Source organism: Cetorhinus maximus, chromosome 22 (assembly GCF_964194155.1).
Source record: "Cetorhinus maximus chromosome 22, sCetMax3.hap1.1, whole genome shotgun sequence".
Lineage (NCBI taxonomy): Eukaryota > Metazoa > Chordata > Chondrichthyes > Lamniformes > Cetorhinidae > Cetorhinus > Cetorhinus maximus.
This window is the reverse complement of record NC_135900.1, coordinates 46,156,342-46,175,409: the sequence shown is the minus strand read 5'-3', so window position 1 is coordinate 46,175,409 and position 19,068 is coordinate 46,156,342. Positions and strand designations below refer to the sequence as shown.

At 37.2% G+C, this 19,068-nt stretch overlaps 1 protein-coding gene across 1 annotated transcript in view; it reads right to left on the bottom strand.

The window, feature by feature from the left end:
* The window catches only part of mkrn1 (makorin, ring finger protein, 1), a 94,045-nt gene that overhangs the window by 25,578 nt on the left and 49,399 nt on the right, over window positions 1-19,068 (bottom strand). Inside the window, exons 4-5 of the mRNA XM_078568249.1 lie at window positions 10,804-11,030; window positions 6,388-6,602 (exon numbers count right to left, since the gene is read on the bottom strand). Coding sequence (XP_078424375.1) covers window positions 6,388-6,602; window positions 10,804-11,030 — 442 coding nt within the window. The remainder of the gene's footprint in view (window positions 1-6,387; window positions 6,603-10,803; window positions 11,031-19,068) is intronic.

Sequence of the window (19,068 nt, the reverse complement as noted above, 5' to 3'; positions counted from 1 at the left end):
TGTAGCAAATTTTCCTAAAGTTCTCTTTTTTCAATCATAACAATGTTCATCTCACTCTCAACCACTTTAGAATTCATCTCTGTTTCCATCTCCTTCTCTTCAGTAAAGACTGATATGAAGTACATATTGAATACGTCTACCATTTTTGATCATCTGTGCAGATTTACAAGTAGTCTTCATTTGCGAGCCTGGACAACAAATGTCAGTGGGCTATTATGCCATAGAGACACCACAACCAAAATTTAAATTTTCAACTGAAGTTATACATTTCAGGAGCAGTAACTGAACTTCAGTCAGGAATGGGAACGCAAGGTGGTGTGAAAGTTACAGAGCTCCCTACTATTCCATGAACAAGATCAACTGAGGCAGCACAGAGTAAAGACAGAATTGAAAGCCCTTCTGCTTCTGCCTCTGCAAATTTTATGCCTATTCCTGTCCATTATCCCTGGCTGGCGCATGCTTTTTACAATCTTGAGATCCTATTTGACCATAAACTGAGCTTTCAACCCCATATTCTCTCCCTCACAAAGGCCACAACTTCAATCTGCATAAAGTCACCTGCCTCCTCTCTTGACTCTGTCCACATCATCCCTGCTTTTGCCAGCTGCAGACTCAACTACCCCAACGTTCTCCCAGCTGGCCTCCCCTCCTGCGTAAACTACAGTTCATTCAAAACTTTCCTGCCTAAATCGTAATTTGAAATCTTCTTTGATGATCTACCTTGGCTTTCAGTCTCCCAATGCTTCCAAATCAAATAATTTCATCCTCGTATTTAAATCCTTCATGGCCTCAGCTCTCCCTAGCTCTGTAACTTCCTCATATTAGAAACTGTGCTAAACACACTATTTTTCTGATTCCAACCTCTACTGCAACCCCCTTCCCTTTGTCTTTAGCTCTGGAATTCACTACCACTTTGTAGTAACAGGTTAACCTTAAAGTAACAAAAATTTACAAAGGACAGTTTTTTTTGTCAATATAAAAAAATCATTACTGAATGATTCTTAATTTGGAATTAAGGTAGATGGAATAGATATTAAGGAAAAGAGTACAACATTCCCAGGTGTTGTGATTTACAAGTTTTTAAATTAGAATGAACAAATAGCAAAAGTGTTGAAAAATATTTCTCATTGCATAGAAGTATTGTGTAAATTGAGATATGATATGACAGTTCAATCATTAATTACAATATATAATTCTGTTCTTTTGTCACATATAACCTACTGTAACAATGTGTGGGCATACCACAAATCAAAAATCCATTCTATTCTTCTGTTACAGAAGAAAGCTATACAAATTTGTGCAGGCTATTTTGACAAGACTGACCCATTATTTATTCACTTTAAGGCTTTGAAAATTGAAGATTTACATTTTTTTTTTACAAAAGGCTCTTATCACATTTCAATTTAACTCCAATCATTTGCTATCTTTGTTCGACAAAATGTTTCAATTGAATTCTGCCATTCACAACAAAAACTGCTTTAGTGCATAAATCAATAAGACACACTGGCTCAGATGTGTTCAAATCAATACCCCGGACATACAAACCAGCTCAATAAAACTTTTGTTCAAGTCTAAAGTGAAACATTTTTCCTTGATAAATTTTCTTAGGGATAATATAGTACCATATATCTGACCATTGATCTCTCATATCATTCACCTTTTTGTTTATGCTCTAAATTAACCTCAAGTGCTGCTCTTAATACTAGTCTTTCCTCCTCTCTTTTTTGAATAAACACTCTCCCATCTTAAATGTATTAACTCATGTATAGTAATTAACTATAATTATCTCAGTGTATAACAAGAGGATTCAGTTTTCTGGTCTTCTTTCCTACCCATACATCATGGCTCACATATCTCTTTCTCTCCCTTTCTATCCAGCTAAGGGTGTCAACCTTCAAGCAAATGCTTCCACCTCCCTATCCCATACAAAATATATCAGCACTGCATACATACTGATGTATTTGAACCTCGCAATTGTTGTAAAGGCAATTGTTGTGATCATTTGTATTGTGTGTGAATAAATAACAAAAATTTAAAAAACTCTCAACCTCCACCACCCTTTCCTTAAAATTCAATCAAAAGATAAAAATATCAGAAATGTAATTATTTTGAAGGCATAAACAAATTATATTTATACAATACCTGTAACATAATTAAAGTCTCAAGGCACTTCACAGGGGCATTACAAAACAAAATATGACACTGAGCCAAGCTTGGTCGAAGAAGTAGGTTTTAAGGAGTGTCTTAAAGGAGAAAAGTAAGGTAGAGGGGCAGAGAGATTTAGTGGGAATTCCAGAGCTTAGGGCCTAGGCAATTGAAGGCACGGCCACCAACGATGGAGTCATTAAGATTTGGTATGTCGAGAAGGTCAGAATTAGAGAAGCACAGATATCTGAGGGGTTTAGGGCTAAAATTCATTACAGAGATGGGAAAGGACCAGGCCATGAAAAGATTTAAGAGCAAGGATGAAATTTTTAAAATCGAGATGTTGCTCAACCAGGAGTCAGCAAGCACAGGGATGATGAGTGAACAAGATTTGGTGAGGGTTAGGACACGAGCAGCAGAGTTTTGGATGAGCTCAAGTTTATGGAGGGTAAAATGTGGGAGGAGTATTAGATTAGTCAATGTAGAGATAACTAAGGCAGGGGTGAGTGTTTCAGCAGCGTATGAGCTGAGGCAAGGGCTGTGTTCGATGTTACTGAGGTGGAAATAGATTGTTTTAGCAATGGTGCGGATATGTGGTTGAAAGCTTATCTCAGGGTCAAATATGAAAAAGATTGTGAACAGTCTGATTCAGCGTCACACAGTTGCCAGGGAGAAGGATGGATCTAGTGGCAAGGGAGTGGAGTTTGTGGCAGGGGCCAAAGATAATGGCTTCAGTCTTCCCAATATTTAACTTAAGAAAATTTATGCTCACCTATTACTGGGTGTTGGACAAGCAGTCTGATCATTTAGAGATAATGAAGGATTTGAGAGAGGTGGTGGTGTGGTCTAGTTGGATATCGCCACCATACTGACATTTTCAGATATGTTATCAAAAAAAACAGCACGTAGGTAAGAAACAAGAGGGGGGCCAAGGATAGATCCTCGGCAGACTCCAGGAGGTAACTGTGTGTGAAGGACAAGAGAATTGCAATCAGTGGGTTTCTCTAGCCACAGTTAGATAAATAAGAATGAAACCAGGCGAGTGATGATGGAAAATAGTGACATGGAGTTGGAGGAGGATGGTGTGATAAATTGCACCAAAGGTTTCAGACAGGTCGAGAAGGATGAGGAGAGATAGTTTACCTTGGTCAGTCACATAAGTAGCTATCTGTGACTTTAATAAAACCTGTTTGGTACTGTGGCATGGCCATAAACCAAATTGGAGGGATTTAACATGGAGTACCCGGGAAGATGGGCATAAAGCATTATTGATAATTTCTAGACATCTTTAAATATAAGTTTTGACCTACAAACATGTTTTTTTAAAAGCTTGTCTGACAAATTATTTGGGATAGTCACTCTTTAATACCAAAGGAAATGAACAATTAACTGTACTCTAGCCACATTGAAGCATTTCTATTCTTCTCCCATAAACAGTGTTGTAACAAATAATTTCTCAATGCAAAACAATTCTCAGCTCTAGACAATGATCTACGCACTGTATAGCTGAGATAATTAATTGCTCTGCAGCTTAAATTAATGCTGATTGATGTGAGAAGTCAAGATGCAACTTTTTACTGTGACTCTAACTGCAAAAATATAATCACTTGACTGAGAAAAGGCTAATTGCATTGTATTTTTGAAGTAGATTAAATAGATACTACAAACATACAGTTAGCAATTTTGCTGGTAAGCAATGATTACTTTGAAGTGAAAAGACATTGTATGGTTGTACCAGAAATCAGATTGTCACCATTGAAGACACACATTTAATTATTTTAAACTTGAAAATAAGGTCATAACACAGATATCACCCTAAAGAAATTACTTAGATGTTCTTCAGACAAGGTCTAATTCTTCTGAAAGAAAGCTATAGCAAGACTGCGATTGGCATGAGGAAACTGAACACCAACCAAAATGAAGACTCAAGCTTGTGTCAGGTCAAGTATAAAAACAAAGGGCGAGCTCTGTATGCACAAGCCAAGTATATAAATATGGTCTTTGTTCATTCGGCTTCCACAAACAATCATGTAAGAGAGGGGAGAAAGAGATTCTGTTGTGACTTATTGTAGAGGTGAATTTAAAGCACACTGCACAAAAGCAGTAGATATTGACGGGCTATATTACCATTAAAACATACACATTACACAAATTGGCAGGTGTCCTCTATCCTAACCACACAGCATTTAATGGCTGTAAGCAATAATTAAATTCTTCTTACTTTTAATGGAACTATTTAGCGGTGAAGAAAATTTCAGATTTAAATATTCTGTACCAAAAGTCAAGATAAAGTTTTAGGATAATCAGAATAAATCAAAATCTGTTCCTATCTGCATGTCAAAATAAACAAGTTAAGGCAACCACCAAAGTATAGAGCTCTCTAACCTTACAGTGGAGAAAAAAGCAAACACTATTAGAGAGAAGACTGAAAGAAACTGTTGGACCTAATCCATACCTGTGTAAAATAAGATTCAAGTCCTCTGTAGGTAAAGATGAATTCTCAAAAGATTGTCAGATGCATTTCACGAACCTTGGCATCACTAGACATTCACAAGTAATTTACCCATCAACATCAGATTATGGGTTACAATAGGTACATAATCTCTCAAAAAAACTTTGCAACAGACTTCAATTCAGTATGACAGAACAGAACCTAACATTGTATATTTTTTATAAAATATTTCCTCATGGCTATTTCTTAATTTTAAACTTGACCTTTTGCTGATAAAGACCATTAAGATGGTTGACCGTATGTCTGAGAGTTATTGTCTGTGAATCACTGGAACAAAAGAAGCCACGTCACAGTGTTGGAAATGTTGCATCTCGTTATTTCTGAGGAGCTACTAACAGACCACTTGGGCACTGCTCAGCGCAACTTCAAAGGGAGCTACATGATGGCCATTTGTATTTGATAACCCAGATTTGCCATTGCAGACAGAGAGTCTCCTAAGACAATGGCCTCTCAAACATTCTTTTTAACCCATAATGGCGGGGACTTTAGCAGTCCTGAAGACCAAGCCAAATTCCAGTTACTGGATAAACATCCTTTGTTGAAGACCTTGTGGAGAGGTAAGGTTACATGGCCCAAGACTCTGGCTTCTTGAACAAGTTAATATTGCCTTTCTGAACTGCAAGCCATTCTGCTGCTTTAACATCTGACTAGCAGGCCACACAGGAGCAGCTCAGGCCAGGCTGAACAATTGGCCCCATCTACCCTGCCTCAGCTGAAAGTTCTGTACCATTGCCTGCAAAACTGTTTCATCTCTGTGTGCCTATTTCATCTTGTGAAGTCAACACCGCTGGAAAAGCAAACTTTACACCACTGGTTTTCAACCCACCGACCTCCGTGAAGAAATTCCTCATAGGACTTTGATTCTGGACTCTGGACCTAATGTGAGCCAATATTTATTTTCTCTGAGGTCTCTGTACTGTAAAACTTTCTTTTCTCTATCCCTCTCTTTACTCTATGTGCACAGAGGGGGACGTTGTGGACCCTCCATTTCACGGTTTTTGAATGTGTGCAATAAGCTAACCTTTTGAGTTCACCCTATTCAGGTTTGCTATGGTGTTATTAGTAGGAATTGGATTACACAAAAACATGGGGTTGGGAAATATGCCACTACTTATTAAAAAAGAAACAAATATGGACAGATGGTGAGAGAAATAATTGGCGATCATTGAACGGACCCCCCCCCCCCCCCCCAGTAACTACTGTAAATTGGCATAGACAACCATATTTAACATAGTAAAGAATGCAGTTGTTAATCTGGCACTGGGAAACAATTTATTTTCTTTTAATATTAAGCTTCAACAAAAGAAAGTTAGCTGGATTTCAATGCTAATTAAACATTTTCTTAATAGAGCAAAATAATTTTCCAATAAATCAAACCCTAAAAGAGAAGAACAAGATTTTATAGATTGCAAACAGCAAAATGAATATACATTTCTACAAGACTAGGGTCAAAAGACTTACTTTACATAAATAAAAACAGTGTTGGAATTACTCAGCGGACCTGGCAGCATCTGTGGAGAATCAGAGTTAACATTTTGAGCTGAATAGGACATTTCTTCGGAGCTGAACTGGAGAAGATATAGAAGAAGAGAAATAGAAGTCATATTCAACTTGAATTGCTAACTTTGTTTCTCCTTCCACAAATGCTACCAGACCTGCTGAATGCTTCCAACACTTTGTTTTTAATTCAAATCTCCAGCATCCGCAGTATTTTGCTTTTATTGACTTACTTTACAATCTTGTTCTCAAACTGCTTGGCACTCCTCCACTTTCGAATGCAATTGAGACAGTAGGTATGACTGCAATTGGACAGGATTCCAAAACGTCGCTCACTTGCATTTGTTTTCTCATATATTACTTCCATGCAGATGCCACATATGATATCCTTACTACGTTGAATGGCGAAAGATAGCTCCATGTCTTTTTCATGAGCCTCAATGCAAGCCTATGATAAAGAACAGGTAAAAGGAACATACTAACATTGATTTTAATCAATTCAGTTGGATTTGCACATCTCAAATTTACCAAATTAATATTTTTGTTCAAACTATTGCAAATCACATTAGAACAGAAAAACTGAATTATTCAAATTTTTTGAAAGAGTCTCCCTTAAAATATGAAAATAGAAAAGCTAAATTGGTTCAATTTTTAGATTCATTGTAACAATTATATGTGTAAATAATGAAATAACTCAAACCAGTAATTGTCACGAAACAATAATAAGTAAAGCAAGTTTATGGGTGTGGTTCTGTCTGTGATTTAATTAAATTAGAGTCGGATAGGCTGTAAGCTTGAAATTATCAATAAAAGGTTAGGGGTAAAAGGCATTTGATATGCACATGGATGAGGTCTTAGCATGTAGGGTGTGAAGGAAAATTGTATTTTTAGATAAGTGAAAGAGCTGTTTGGGTTTCAAAGGGATGGTAGGATGTTTACAACTAACAAGAGAAATAGGACAAAGTTAATGTTTATTTTTCCCAAAAGTTACTGACCATATTGGCAACGTGAAATATTTTTATATTATGGGAAAAGTGCGTTTCCAAAGACATATAAAACAATGGAATTTACAGGTTAAAGGGAGAGAAACATATATAAAGATGGAAGGAAGATGATGATGAGGGTGCCATATAAGAACTAAAAGGAGTGTGTAAAACAGCCTCGGGGAAGCCTCCAGCCATGTTTGCAAAAATCTGCTGTGTCCAGTAACTAAAGTTGGAAAAAAGCCTTTGGAATTCTACTGTCGAGTGGGTGCTGTGGTAAATTTGCTGGCTTGCTATTTAAATTTAAAATCTATTTTGTACTGTTGCCTTAAAGGGTGTGTGTATTTGGGAGTCAGTTTAATTAGGAATTTGGGGATTTGTTATAATATTAGGTAACTGTAATCTTATGTATGTGCTTGAAATCTTTTCTTTTGTTAATAAATGTTCTAATTTAGTTTTTTAAATGTCTAAAGGTGTTAGTGGACTCATTACCTCTGAATTCAGTGCCCAAATCTTCTTCATAATAAATACAAATTGCAAAACCATTGTGATAACGTGGCCAAGTTTCCGTTGTGGATTTGGTCCACCTGGCACATATCACCTGCCACGTCTTAACATGGATGGATAATAATCAAATCTGCTCAATTGTCCTGTTACATCATTCATAGCACTAACTCTTGGAAGAGAATCGTAGCATGTGCTGTACCAAATGTATGGAGTTTCAATTTATTTGACAAATTTTAATCAAATTGTCTTCCTCAGACTTGCAAACAAGCTCCTTCCTATTTCTATTATGCAACAGTCATTTTTAACTAAAAACATGTTGCTTAACCAGAGATAGTTTAATAACACTATCTGTACTGGGCAAAGCTACAGACTGCTTGGTGTGATCAGGACTCTAGTGGAATTTATTACATTGGTCCATGTACTCTGTATATGGCCCCAAATCTGCCAGAGATATATTCATTACCAATGTCAGAGACAGTAGTGACTGCTGTAATTTGAACTTTTGAAAGAACGCTCACTGTTGGGTACACCAAGTCAAAACAGAAGCTTCCTTTATTCTTGCTGAAAAGGGCCAATTTAAGATGGCTAAAAGAAATGTTTAACTGTATACAAATTATGATCTGTTAATAACCTCAGATCTTTGGTCGATAATGACTCGTTTTGAGGAGTCTGTCCACTGGAAAGGAATTGAAAGATAAGAAATCTCAAAGGGCCTCATGTTCATGGGTACCTCCTCTGAAGTTAGCAAGGAAAAGGAGATATTCAGACATACCTAGAACTTGCAGAAAGAGGATATGTGTTCTAATTTACTCACATTTTCTTACACAGAGAAAAAGAGAGGGGAAGTTCTGATGATTACTAAAATAAGGATAGCTGAATGAATGCTCAATTAGCAAGATGAAGTAGGGCCACTGAAAATAATTGCATGAACAGTTGTGGGTATGAAGCTAGAAGGAATACATGTATCGGTCATTCTTATTTTGACTACGAAACCCAATAATCTTCTACAAAATGAAATGACTGACACTTGTGATATGTGAGTGCAAAATAATCTTCTGGAAAGGTTGGTCAGTCATTTTAAATTGAATGACTGAATATCTTAATTTTGTTAGAAACTGATCTGAGATTTTACTGAATCCCTGGGGTTTAGGGGACTAGAAAGTAGAAGGAATATTAACGTTTTTCTTTATACACTTGCTAGAATCTCCTTGAGGCACCTAAGTGCTTAGTTTACCTGCCAAATGATTTTCCACCACAAGATTCTTTCAATGTTAGGTAAATTACTGGACCACCACAATTAGCTAACTTAGCTACAATATTGCAAATTGTTCTGCCTTTCTTAAAGCCTTGTGAACCTTACTTTATCATTCATATCAAACCCATTTCTACACCACGTACTTGCACTTTTCCTTTTTGAATCTAAAAATTAGAAATTTAAAATATAACCATATTGTTTGACTTCCTTTAACTACACAGCAGCTGCTATCCACCAGAGTTATGTCTGAAGGAAATTCTCAAATCCGGAAGCAAGATATACTCACAGGGAATTGTATTTTATTCCCAAATTAATCTGGTAAAATACTTTATGTAAGGAGGTAAAACTAATTTTGCAAATCAAGGAACCAACAAGTTGCAAGATTGGAAAACAAACACATTTGGTCATCTTAATTGAAAAGCCTACTTTTTAACACAATGAAAAAATACAGGCCATTAGCAAAAAGGGGATATGGTATGGAGGGTACTGAGGTAAAGCATCCAGGCATTCATAAATTCTGAACAATTAAGTTCAGATAGTCAGTTGGAAAAATAGTGAGGAAATGTTCTCAACTAAAGAATTTTGGTACAAAAAGGGCAAAAATAGAAAGTGTGTTATTATATGATCTGCTTTGGATTGAGTTGGTGAAAAAGGTTTATGTTGAGACAAGTCTGCTTTAATAGACTGAACTATACAAAGTCACAACTGACAAAGGTATTATGTTTGGGGGAAAAAGGGGGAAAAAAACAAAACTGGCAATTACGAAATAGTTATTATGAGAAATAACTCCCTCAACCCCCACCACTTCTTAAAAATTTCTTGGTCAGGTGTATGTAACATGGGTTGGTATATGCAATTTTGGAGCTGAAGAATAGCTTTACTGGTAAGGGAAGAAAAGCCCAAAAAAAGGCACAATGGTACCAGGCATGGATGTCTGGCACTACTGAAGCCCAGACAGAGGGAATGCTTTACTTTGGCAATATAATTGTTCAACAAATTTCATAATGAAAGACAAATTGCTTTCCAAGCTGAAAAACACACAAAAAAGCAAAAATCAAATGCAAACTCTATTTACAAGGGCAATGTTTCTCCCTGATGAGGACCACCACATTAATCCTTTGTGAAGCACAGGAAAGGTGCACCAAAAAGGTCGTTCTGAAGCCTTAGTACCAAAAATGCCTCCAAGGGGCTTTGTTCATGGCTTTTCCTGCTATTAGCTCATGTAATTTATGGAAAATAAAGAGCACCATATCATCATTCTTCTAAGGCAGCATGTAATCCAAAATAACCCTGTTTCTCTACACAAACCTATTTTTTTTAAACATTCTTTAGTGTAGTTAGAAAGTACAGTACTGATATTTGATCAGCTGTCTTGCACAAGGTTGCTACACTTTCCAAAAACGTAATGATTCAGAGCTATTACAGTCTGCACTTTATAGGTGTTTTTTTTTACTAGGTGGGGCTGGAGGCAGATGGTTGGTGTGTGGAGAGAAACTTACAACTTGTAAACTGCAGGCATGCTTGAGATAGGAAGCTTGAACTTAAATACAGACTTCTGTAATTTATGATCATACCCACTATATATATTCTATAAAAACATATCAACTGCAAGTTTAAATAAATCCTGAAATGGTTCATTGACTAATGCTAACATTAAGTATTAAGCATGAATAAGCAGCAGCAGTGACAAAATAGCCACAGAATAAATTGCGCAAATCTGAAAGTTGATGTGCTGCATGGGAATAATTTTACCTAACGACTTCAATTTTAAAAAATGGAACAGCTTAAGGCTGATGTAGATCAAGTACACATCAATTCTCTCTTAGTTCTGCAACACCATAAATCACATCAACCCAAATGTTTTAAGCGAATATAATAGCCTCACTTTCAGTTCAGTTACTTGCCTTAATGTGGTCTGATCTCTGAGAGGCATCGGTTGGATGAAGAACCTGCAAGCCACACATATCACACACATCTCCATGGAGGTACACACAGTTAACACCATATCGACATTCTCCTAAGGCAGCATATGGGCACATCTGCTTCTTCACATCTTCACCAGTTTGTGGGGCCTCAAAACTTTCTTCTATTAATAAATCTTCCATTCTTGTTTCATGGCAAATTGGTACAGCTGTAACGAGAATTTTGAAATGGTCCTATAACTAATTACCAACAGGAATCTACATTTGTCAAAAATATAAAAGTTACAATTTTGAATTTTGATTGTTACCCAGACTGCATTAGAAGACAGTCCAAAACAAAATGCGACAGAAGTTAAATCTTAAAAAGGGCAGTGATGTCCTTTAGGGAAAGCTGGGAGTTTTAATTCTGAAATTTCACCCCTAAATTCAATAAATGTTATCTATAGCTTCTCCCAATTGAAGAACGTCAATGAAAGAAAAACACACATGAAACCCGTCACATCAGGTCATCTAACTGGGGAAAGAAAAACCACTTGCTCATGTAACTTATGCAGTGTCTGCACCATCAGGCAGCTCTCATTATCAAGGATCAGGATCCTACCCAGTGCTACGCACCAATACAATGCATACCAATACAATGAGAAAAATTCAATCTTGACAAGAAAAGGTGGTCCCATGGCAAAAGTTGCTCGAGCAAGTCTTCAGATAAAAAAAAAGCAAAAATGGTAGGTCTCTAATTGGCCACTTACGAAAAGTTGAAATTTTCGTCTAAAGGGGAGTGTTTTATTAATAGTGGCTATGGAATGGGTAAGAGGTGGGGGCAATGAAAACTTAAGATTGTAGGCAGGCCCTTACTCCTACAGTACTTGTATACCATTGTTTTCCCTGGATGTAAAAGCTGGTGGTCTAATGCTGTGGTTTATCAATGCTCTCTTTCACATTCCTCCAGTTCAGACCACCATGAGAGTGCGTTTAGTGAAGCCGAGGCACTTTCTAAAGGGAGGGAGATAAGGAGGGCAAGTCGTCTTGTGCTACTCACAACCTCCTGGGCAGTTAATGATTGACACTGAAGTTGGCCAGATGGAAATTTCCTAGCACTGTTCTACTTTTTGTGTGAGGGGCGAAATAGGAGCACAAGAAAGATGAGTGAAATTATTATGCTTGATATTTCTACAAACCTTCTTACATTGAAGCAAGGAAATCAGTATACCATAAACTGGATATTTCAAGTGCAGCCATTGTTTGGATCTGTGTCAGAACTGTTTTAATGTTGAATTTTAATAAGCCATAAACTGCAGGCATGAGTCCCATGTGTGCAATTGTACTGTATAAGCTTATCTCTCTGTGCCAACCTAAATGGTCTGTAGCACAAAAGCAATTAATTAATTTATTTATAACCATTAATTACCAAAGTACAGATTAAGTATACACCAGGTAAAAAGGTAACAATTCACTCACATCTGTCATTGCACGAGTCAGTTAGGTCTCACTCTCAAATCCTCTATGTACAGTACACAGCAGGCAAAAAGCTGGGAATTCAATAATGTATGGCGTGTATATTACTCTTTTCTACTTGCACTAGGACTGGAAAATTTCAAACTCAATTAGCCAGAGGTGAGTTGCTCGGGGAAAGCTGGCAGGTAACTCACTAATCCCTCATCTTCAATCCCTATAATTTCTTGTTGGATCAGATCCTAAGTAGCCTGTTGCAGCTCCGTCTGCCACCCAGATAACTTCCTCATCAGGCTGTAATATTTTCTTTGGACTCATTTCCTCTGTTTGAAGTTCGAGCAGACATGTTTGAATGAAACATTATTTGAAGAGGTTTTTAAAAAATGGTTCTACATGATTAAATGGAGAGCCAAACATTTCTTCCAGAATGGATGAATTCTGCAAAGTGAGCCTGCTGTAAAGTCACCGCAACAAAAACGCAAGTAATCGAGAGCAGAACAAACTGCACTGGTGATGGAGGAGCTGATAATTAATTTACATGATATTGGGAATGAAAACATAAGTTGTACCAGTGTTGGCTTTACAAAGTGTGTAACAAGTTGGTTTTACTGTCCTTCATAGCATTTGCATCACTCAGACAGCTCATCAGTTCTCCAGTTTGAAGAATTTGCAAGAAAAGGGTCCAAGGGATATGCAAAGTGTCCAGTGTCGCCGTTGCCTGGGCCCTTCAAAGTTTTAATTGTACTGAGTGCTTTAAACAATATCATACAAGCAGCTTAGGTCACAGGATTTTGATTATACTCTCTCATTTTCTTTATAAAGCTTAAAAATCTAACTGATTTTATTTCTAAAAGCTTTTAAATAAGAAAACGAGCTGTTTAAAGTGCTTTTAACATTTTATGAAAGGATCCAAGCTTCTGGATCATAATTTCAGGAGGTAGCTTACATAAACTTCAATACCACTCCCAGTCATTCTGTCTCTTCTGTTGGTTTGTAACTAACACTTTGGCCCTACATAAAATATTGCGTAAAGCTTTCAATATCTTAAGCTTGAAAAAAAATTAAATTTACATAATCTAGATCATAGAAAGTCTGAGCCAAATGCAATCCAGACATTCATGAAAGTTTTGTGATCACTTCTATAGGTTTTTGGATAGACAGTCAATAAAATTCATTCAAAACTGAGTTAACAAATTCCAAATTTTCACACCAACATTCATAATATGAACATTGTCGCTACATTCAGAAAACCAGTATTCCATGGTTTACAACCTGAAATTAATAGAACACATGGAACTGGAGAGGTTTGAACATTGACTATCGAATGTAATCAGTATATCGCAAGTAGGTTACTGTGTATTTTCCAGTTAAAATGATAGATTTCTCAAAAGGTTAAATTTAAATCATGAAAGGTAAACCTTACTGTATAGTTGGATGTTAATTTCTTACCTCATGTGGCCCACACATTAGTTGCAAATACACCATCTACCTTTGAGGAATAATGAGCAGTTGAATGGTTCTTCCAAAGAGCACTGTCGTCTGTTACTGGACATCAGGTTGGGGAATTCTTTGGGCAATCACATCCACTAATCACTATGAAGTCCTGTACAGTTGCTCCAGGGTCATTTTATTCTTATTAAACAGATATCTGCTGAGGTAGATAACAGTGTGGCTAAAGCTACTCTCCAAGTCTACTACTGTAACTGAACCATACTGAGGTGCTTTGCAGGGGATAACAGCATCAGGAAAAGCTTTTTTGTAAAGAAATACAGTAATGTACTTTGCATTTATTGGGTGGCAATTATGATCAGAAAAGAAGTCTCCTGAAGTTGACTCTGATTAATATTCCTTTCTTTTTACTTCTGAAAAACTCAAGGTATAAAACCAGTTTCCACAGCCTTACTTAAGAGTTAATCAATTCCAAGGAAGTCACAGTTGGCAGTTAATTTATATGAGAGCTAAAAGAACTCATAAAACTCTCACTGTGCATTACTTGAAAATAACAGTGCCATACCTACCCTTAATCATCTTTTCAATTAAATCCTTTCTTGCGTACAAAATTTATATTCACCTTCAAATTTGTATTAATAGATGAACTTATGCATCCGGTTAATTCAGTGATCCCATTATGCTTGGCATCTAACTGTCCTTTGGTCCCATCTATAATTTTCATATAACTTGTGTATTTTTTAAAAAATTGTGAACACCAGAGTCCCAGGCAAGACTCCAGCAGGGTTCTTCTTTTCTATTAACAAGTTACTTTTAACTTCCAGTTGATCACTTTGACATTAAAGGAGTGACAATTAGATTTGATATTTGACTGCAGCCTATTCACAACCATACAACACTCTAATAATCAGCATAAAAAGAAAAACCTTTAGTAAAAAGTTATGGCCCAAATTTTGCAGTGGTAATGATAGTGAAACTGTCAACATTTACCGTCATTACTCCATTAAAATTAACAGCATCTTTGGGAGTCCACAAATGCGCAGAATACTGTGGAAATCCATAAATTGCTGTCAGTGATTCCACATTCCTCAAGAAAGTGCTCTGTTGAGGTCCCCTCCATACTATAATCAATGGGAAAGCAATGAATTGCCAAGAATTTCCATTTACGTTGTTAGTCTCACTTATTGAATGAGGAATAACTGGTGTACTAACTTCACGTTTACTACTAAACATCCCCACTGGCCCTGAAAACTAATTTTATATGTGAAATGTCATATTTCTCCATAACATTTTCTACATTATATATATATTTTTTTAAATTATAATGATATTTTAGCTTCTATTTTAATCTAATCAATTAATTTTGGTGTATGAAAATTTAATTGAAAGTGGAGGATATTAAGTGCTTTTAACTTCTTGGTTTGCTGTATGTGAATACTTCAATGTGATTGGCTGCTTACCTGCTTGTCATTGCACGCCAAGACATCCTGTTGACTTGGCACAGTTTTATATGGTCATCGGGAAAGTGAGAAACCATTTCACAGAGACCACTGGATCTTTGTGGGTTGCTTTCTTTGAGGTTAGCAGCAAACGCACATGCTTCACTACAGACTGCAAAATATAGCCTATATTTCAGTTCAATGGGTTATGACACAATTCTCACACTGCAAGCTGGATGTGGATTCAGTGATGGAGTTACAAAAATACCCAGCTTATTTCAAGAGTGCAGTCTGAGGCCAGAGTTTCCTCCCACAAGTGCAATCACAGTTACACCTAGATATATATGATCTTTAAAGTTTCATAAGTTGTTTGTGCACAGGTTGCATGTCTTCCTGCGTGCAAATGCCGAGGAAATTCCAGTTCTGGGCGTAGTGTACAGTGCAGTTCAATTACTACTGGTTACAGCTGCAACATTATTGCCTTTAAAGGAACCACATTGTGTGTAACTGAGGCAAATTATTCCTGTCAAGTTCAAGTTACTAGTCTCCAATCCTCATTGAATCTCAGGTACCTAATGATATCCAGAATACTGAAGCCAACATTAAAAAAAAGATAGTCACTACAGGCTCAATTGGGCATCAGTAAAATTTTCAGTATTAACTTTTGATGATTTTGTGTTTGTTTTGGCCACTTTTGGATTTATTCAAATATTTCAATATTTCTTCATTAAATAAGTTCATGAAAATTAGTGAAAAGCAGGAAACCCAAAGTACCACTTCAAACTTGCCATAATTTTAATCGCAAGCAAAACCATCTCTGACCATTTCCTTGTATCCCTCACCACTCACATTCTTATTCCTTCTGAGTCACCCTAAATAAACTCTCTCTAATCACTTATACATGCTCTTTCAAACTCTCAACTGTCTAGCCTTTGAACATCCATTTGCCATAATACTTCTGCACTGTTGATCTGCTCAAGCGCTCCTTCAACCGTTGATGCCTTTTCCATCAGTAAGGCCCTTACTCTCTTTCACAACTGTCACTCTCCCACATCTTTAATTCAAATCTGAGGAACTCAGATTTGAACATATCTGGCGCACAACTGTTTTAGTCATTCATAGCCAGAGCCAGCTGCATCACACATACATTCATCTGGCCTCACACTCTTCTGCTAAGACTGCCCGCTATTTCAGTATCATTCTGAATGCAAAGGTAGCCCCAGCTTCTTTTCCCCACCATCTCTTTAAATCTTGCTCCCCTGATCTCGAAAAAGTGCAAGGAGCTCCTGGAATATTTTTGGCACCAACACCGAGACCATTCATTCAGCTGCATCCTCCTTTTCTCCAAGCTAAACACCCCCCAAAGTTCCCCTTTAGCTAGCCCTAAGCTGTGCCTTATGTCTGTTTTCCTCTTTTCTCTCCAAGCTCACGTATCCACAAGACCCACCCCCTTTTCTCTCAATACAATTCTTACTAAACTGCTGACCAACATCCCTTCCTGGCCTACACGTTAGCTGACATTGTAAACAGTTCCTTTTCGTGTTATTTCCTGCCACCTTTTAAAAATTGCCATGATCACACACCTCTACAAAACACCTGCCCTCAAACCGTCTGTCCTTGCAATCTACTGACTTATCTGCAGCCCCCCATTCCTCGCTAAAGTCATTAAATATTAATTAAATGTTAAATTCCCCCAAATCTGTACCCACCTTTCTCACCATTCCATGCCTGAACCTTTCCAATCAGGTTTCTGTCCCTGCCTTAGCACAGAAATAGCTGTTATCCATGCCACAAAAGACATGCTCCGTAACTGTGGTACACTATCCCTCCTCACTTCTTGACCCCCCTGCAGCTTTTGACAGCCAACATACAATCCTTCAATGCCTCTCATTTATTGTCCAGCTGAGTGCAATTAACATCACTTGGCTCCACTTAGACCTATCAAATCAGCCAAAAAAATCTCTAGCTTCTCTTCACACTCCATCACCCTTGAAATGTCCCAAGGATCTGTCGATGGCACCTCCTATCCCACATCTATGTGAGTGACATTATGTCAGTTCCACATATATGCTGATGACACCCATCCTTTCCTCAACACTATGCTTATCTATTCCAATGCTCTTCTGATTCACCTCGACCCTTCAAAAACTTGAACTCACTCAAACTCTGCTGCCCTTTACATCACCCCACAAAGTCCCACTCACTTATCACTACTGTACTTATGGACCTACGGTGACTCCAGATCGACCAATGCCTCCATTTTAAAATTGCATGTTCAAATCCCTCCATAGCCTCACCCCTCCCCATATTTGTAACTTCCTCCAACCACACAATCCTCAAGAAAACTTTGCATTCCATCAACTCTACCTTCTTATACAGCCTTCAATCTTCTGGCCCTAAGCTCTGGAATTCCCTCCCTATATCTCTGCCAGTCCATATTGCTCCTCCTTTAAGACCCTCCTAAAAACCTACCTCTTTGTCCAAGCTTTTCGTCAGCCCTCCTAATATCCACTTGTTTGGCTCAGCTTCAATTTTTGACTGATTTGCCATTTCATGATTCTGAAATGTACCTATATTAAAGGTGCAATGTAAACGAAAGTTGTTTTAAAATTATATTGTAATAGTGGGGAAGCTAGCATTAAAATAATAAACTTGGACTCAAACACAATTGACAAATGAAAAGTCATGGGAGAGCTGGGAAAAGGGTACCACAACGGGAAACCTGCACTTAAGCAGAGTGAAGGAAGTTTGGGGACACAGTACACTGGAACTGGAGTAACCCATTTATTCCCAAAAGCCTGGTCCCACCATTTAATTAAATCCTGGCTGATCTGTATCGTAAATACATTATCTGATTTAGCTCCATATTCCCTGATACCCTTACCCAACAAAAATTTCAGTCTCGAAAGCTTGATCTCAATATCTACAGCATTTTGGGGGAAGAGAAATCCAGATTTCGACTACCCTCGTGTGAAAATGTGCGTCCCAATTTCCTTTCTAAATTGTCTGTATCTGGATATAACCCCTCGTTCTTCATCTTCCTTTCCCCGCAACCAAAGGAAACACTTTCTCTGTGTCTGCTTTCTTTAGACACTTCACCCAAATCACCCCTCAATCTTCTTTAAAACTTACGTTTATGCAACCTGTCTTCACAATTCAATCCTCTAAGCCCCAGTATCATGTTATCATTTTTTAAAAACGGTCATGGTGGGTGGACATGGAAGAAAGTGTGTCCAATGGTTTAACCTGAAACCAATAAAGTTAAAGATCAGCTGTGGCTCTGAATTTCTTTTTATATCAATGAATAGATACCTATTTACCTTCTGCTTTGTATAAATGTTAGTAAAGGAACTCTCAGTCCCTTTAAGCAATGCAAAAGAGATCAAAAATTGACAGAACAAAAACTGAGAAAACTTTAGTGGTTATACAGATTGTATTACACAAAAATGCGTTTTGCATGCCATCTAGAAATGCCCAGCAATTTATTAATAACTGGTATTTTTGTATGCTGATATAGCTTCTTTTAGACTGTTAAGTTTAAAGCAGATAAGTAGTGCCCATGAGGAGGCCACCATATTGGTGCTAGAGTTTTTGCTTAGGTTAACAAATGCAATTTTTGCTCTGTGAATTTTAATATGTTGTATCACTTAATATGTGCCACATTACATCTTACACATTTAAATAACTTGCACACTACAAGAAGGGGAGTGATCCATGACATGCCATAAATATATTTTGTGCCAAAAACTAGATTTAATAAACTTGATGCTACAAAGTACTTCTAAATAATGTATTTTGTATTAAAGGAGCAACTGACACATCTAAACTTCTTAAGTTCAAATTATTTTGCATAATTGTGTGTAAAACAGTCAAAAGGATTTAAGTTTTTCTCCACCAAGGGTATCTA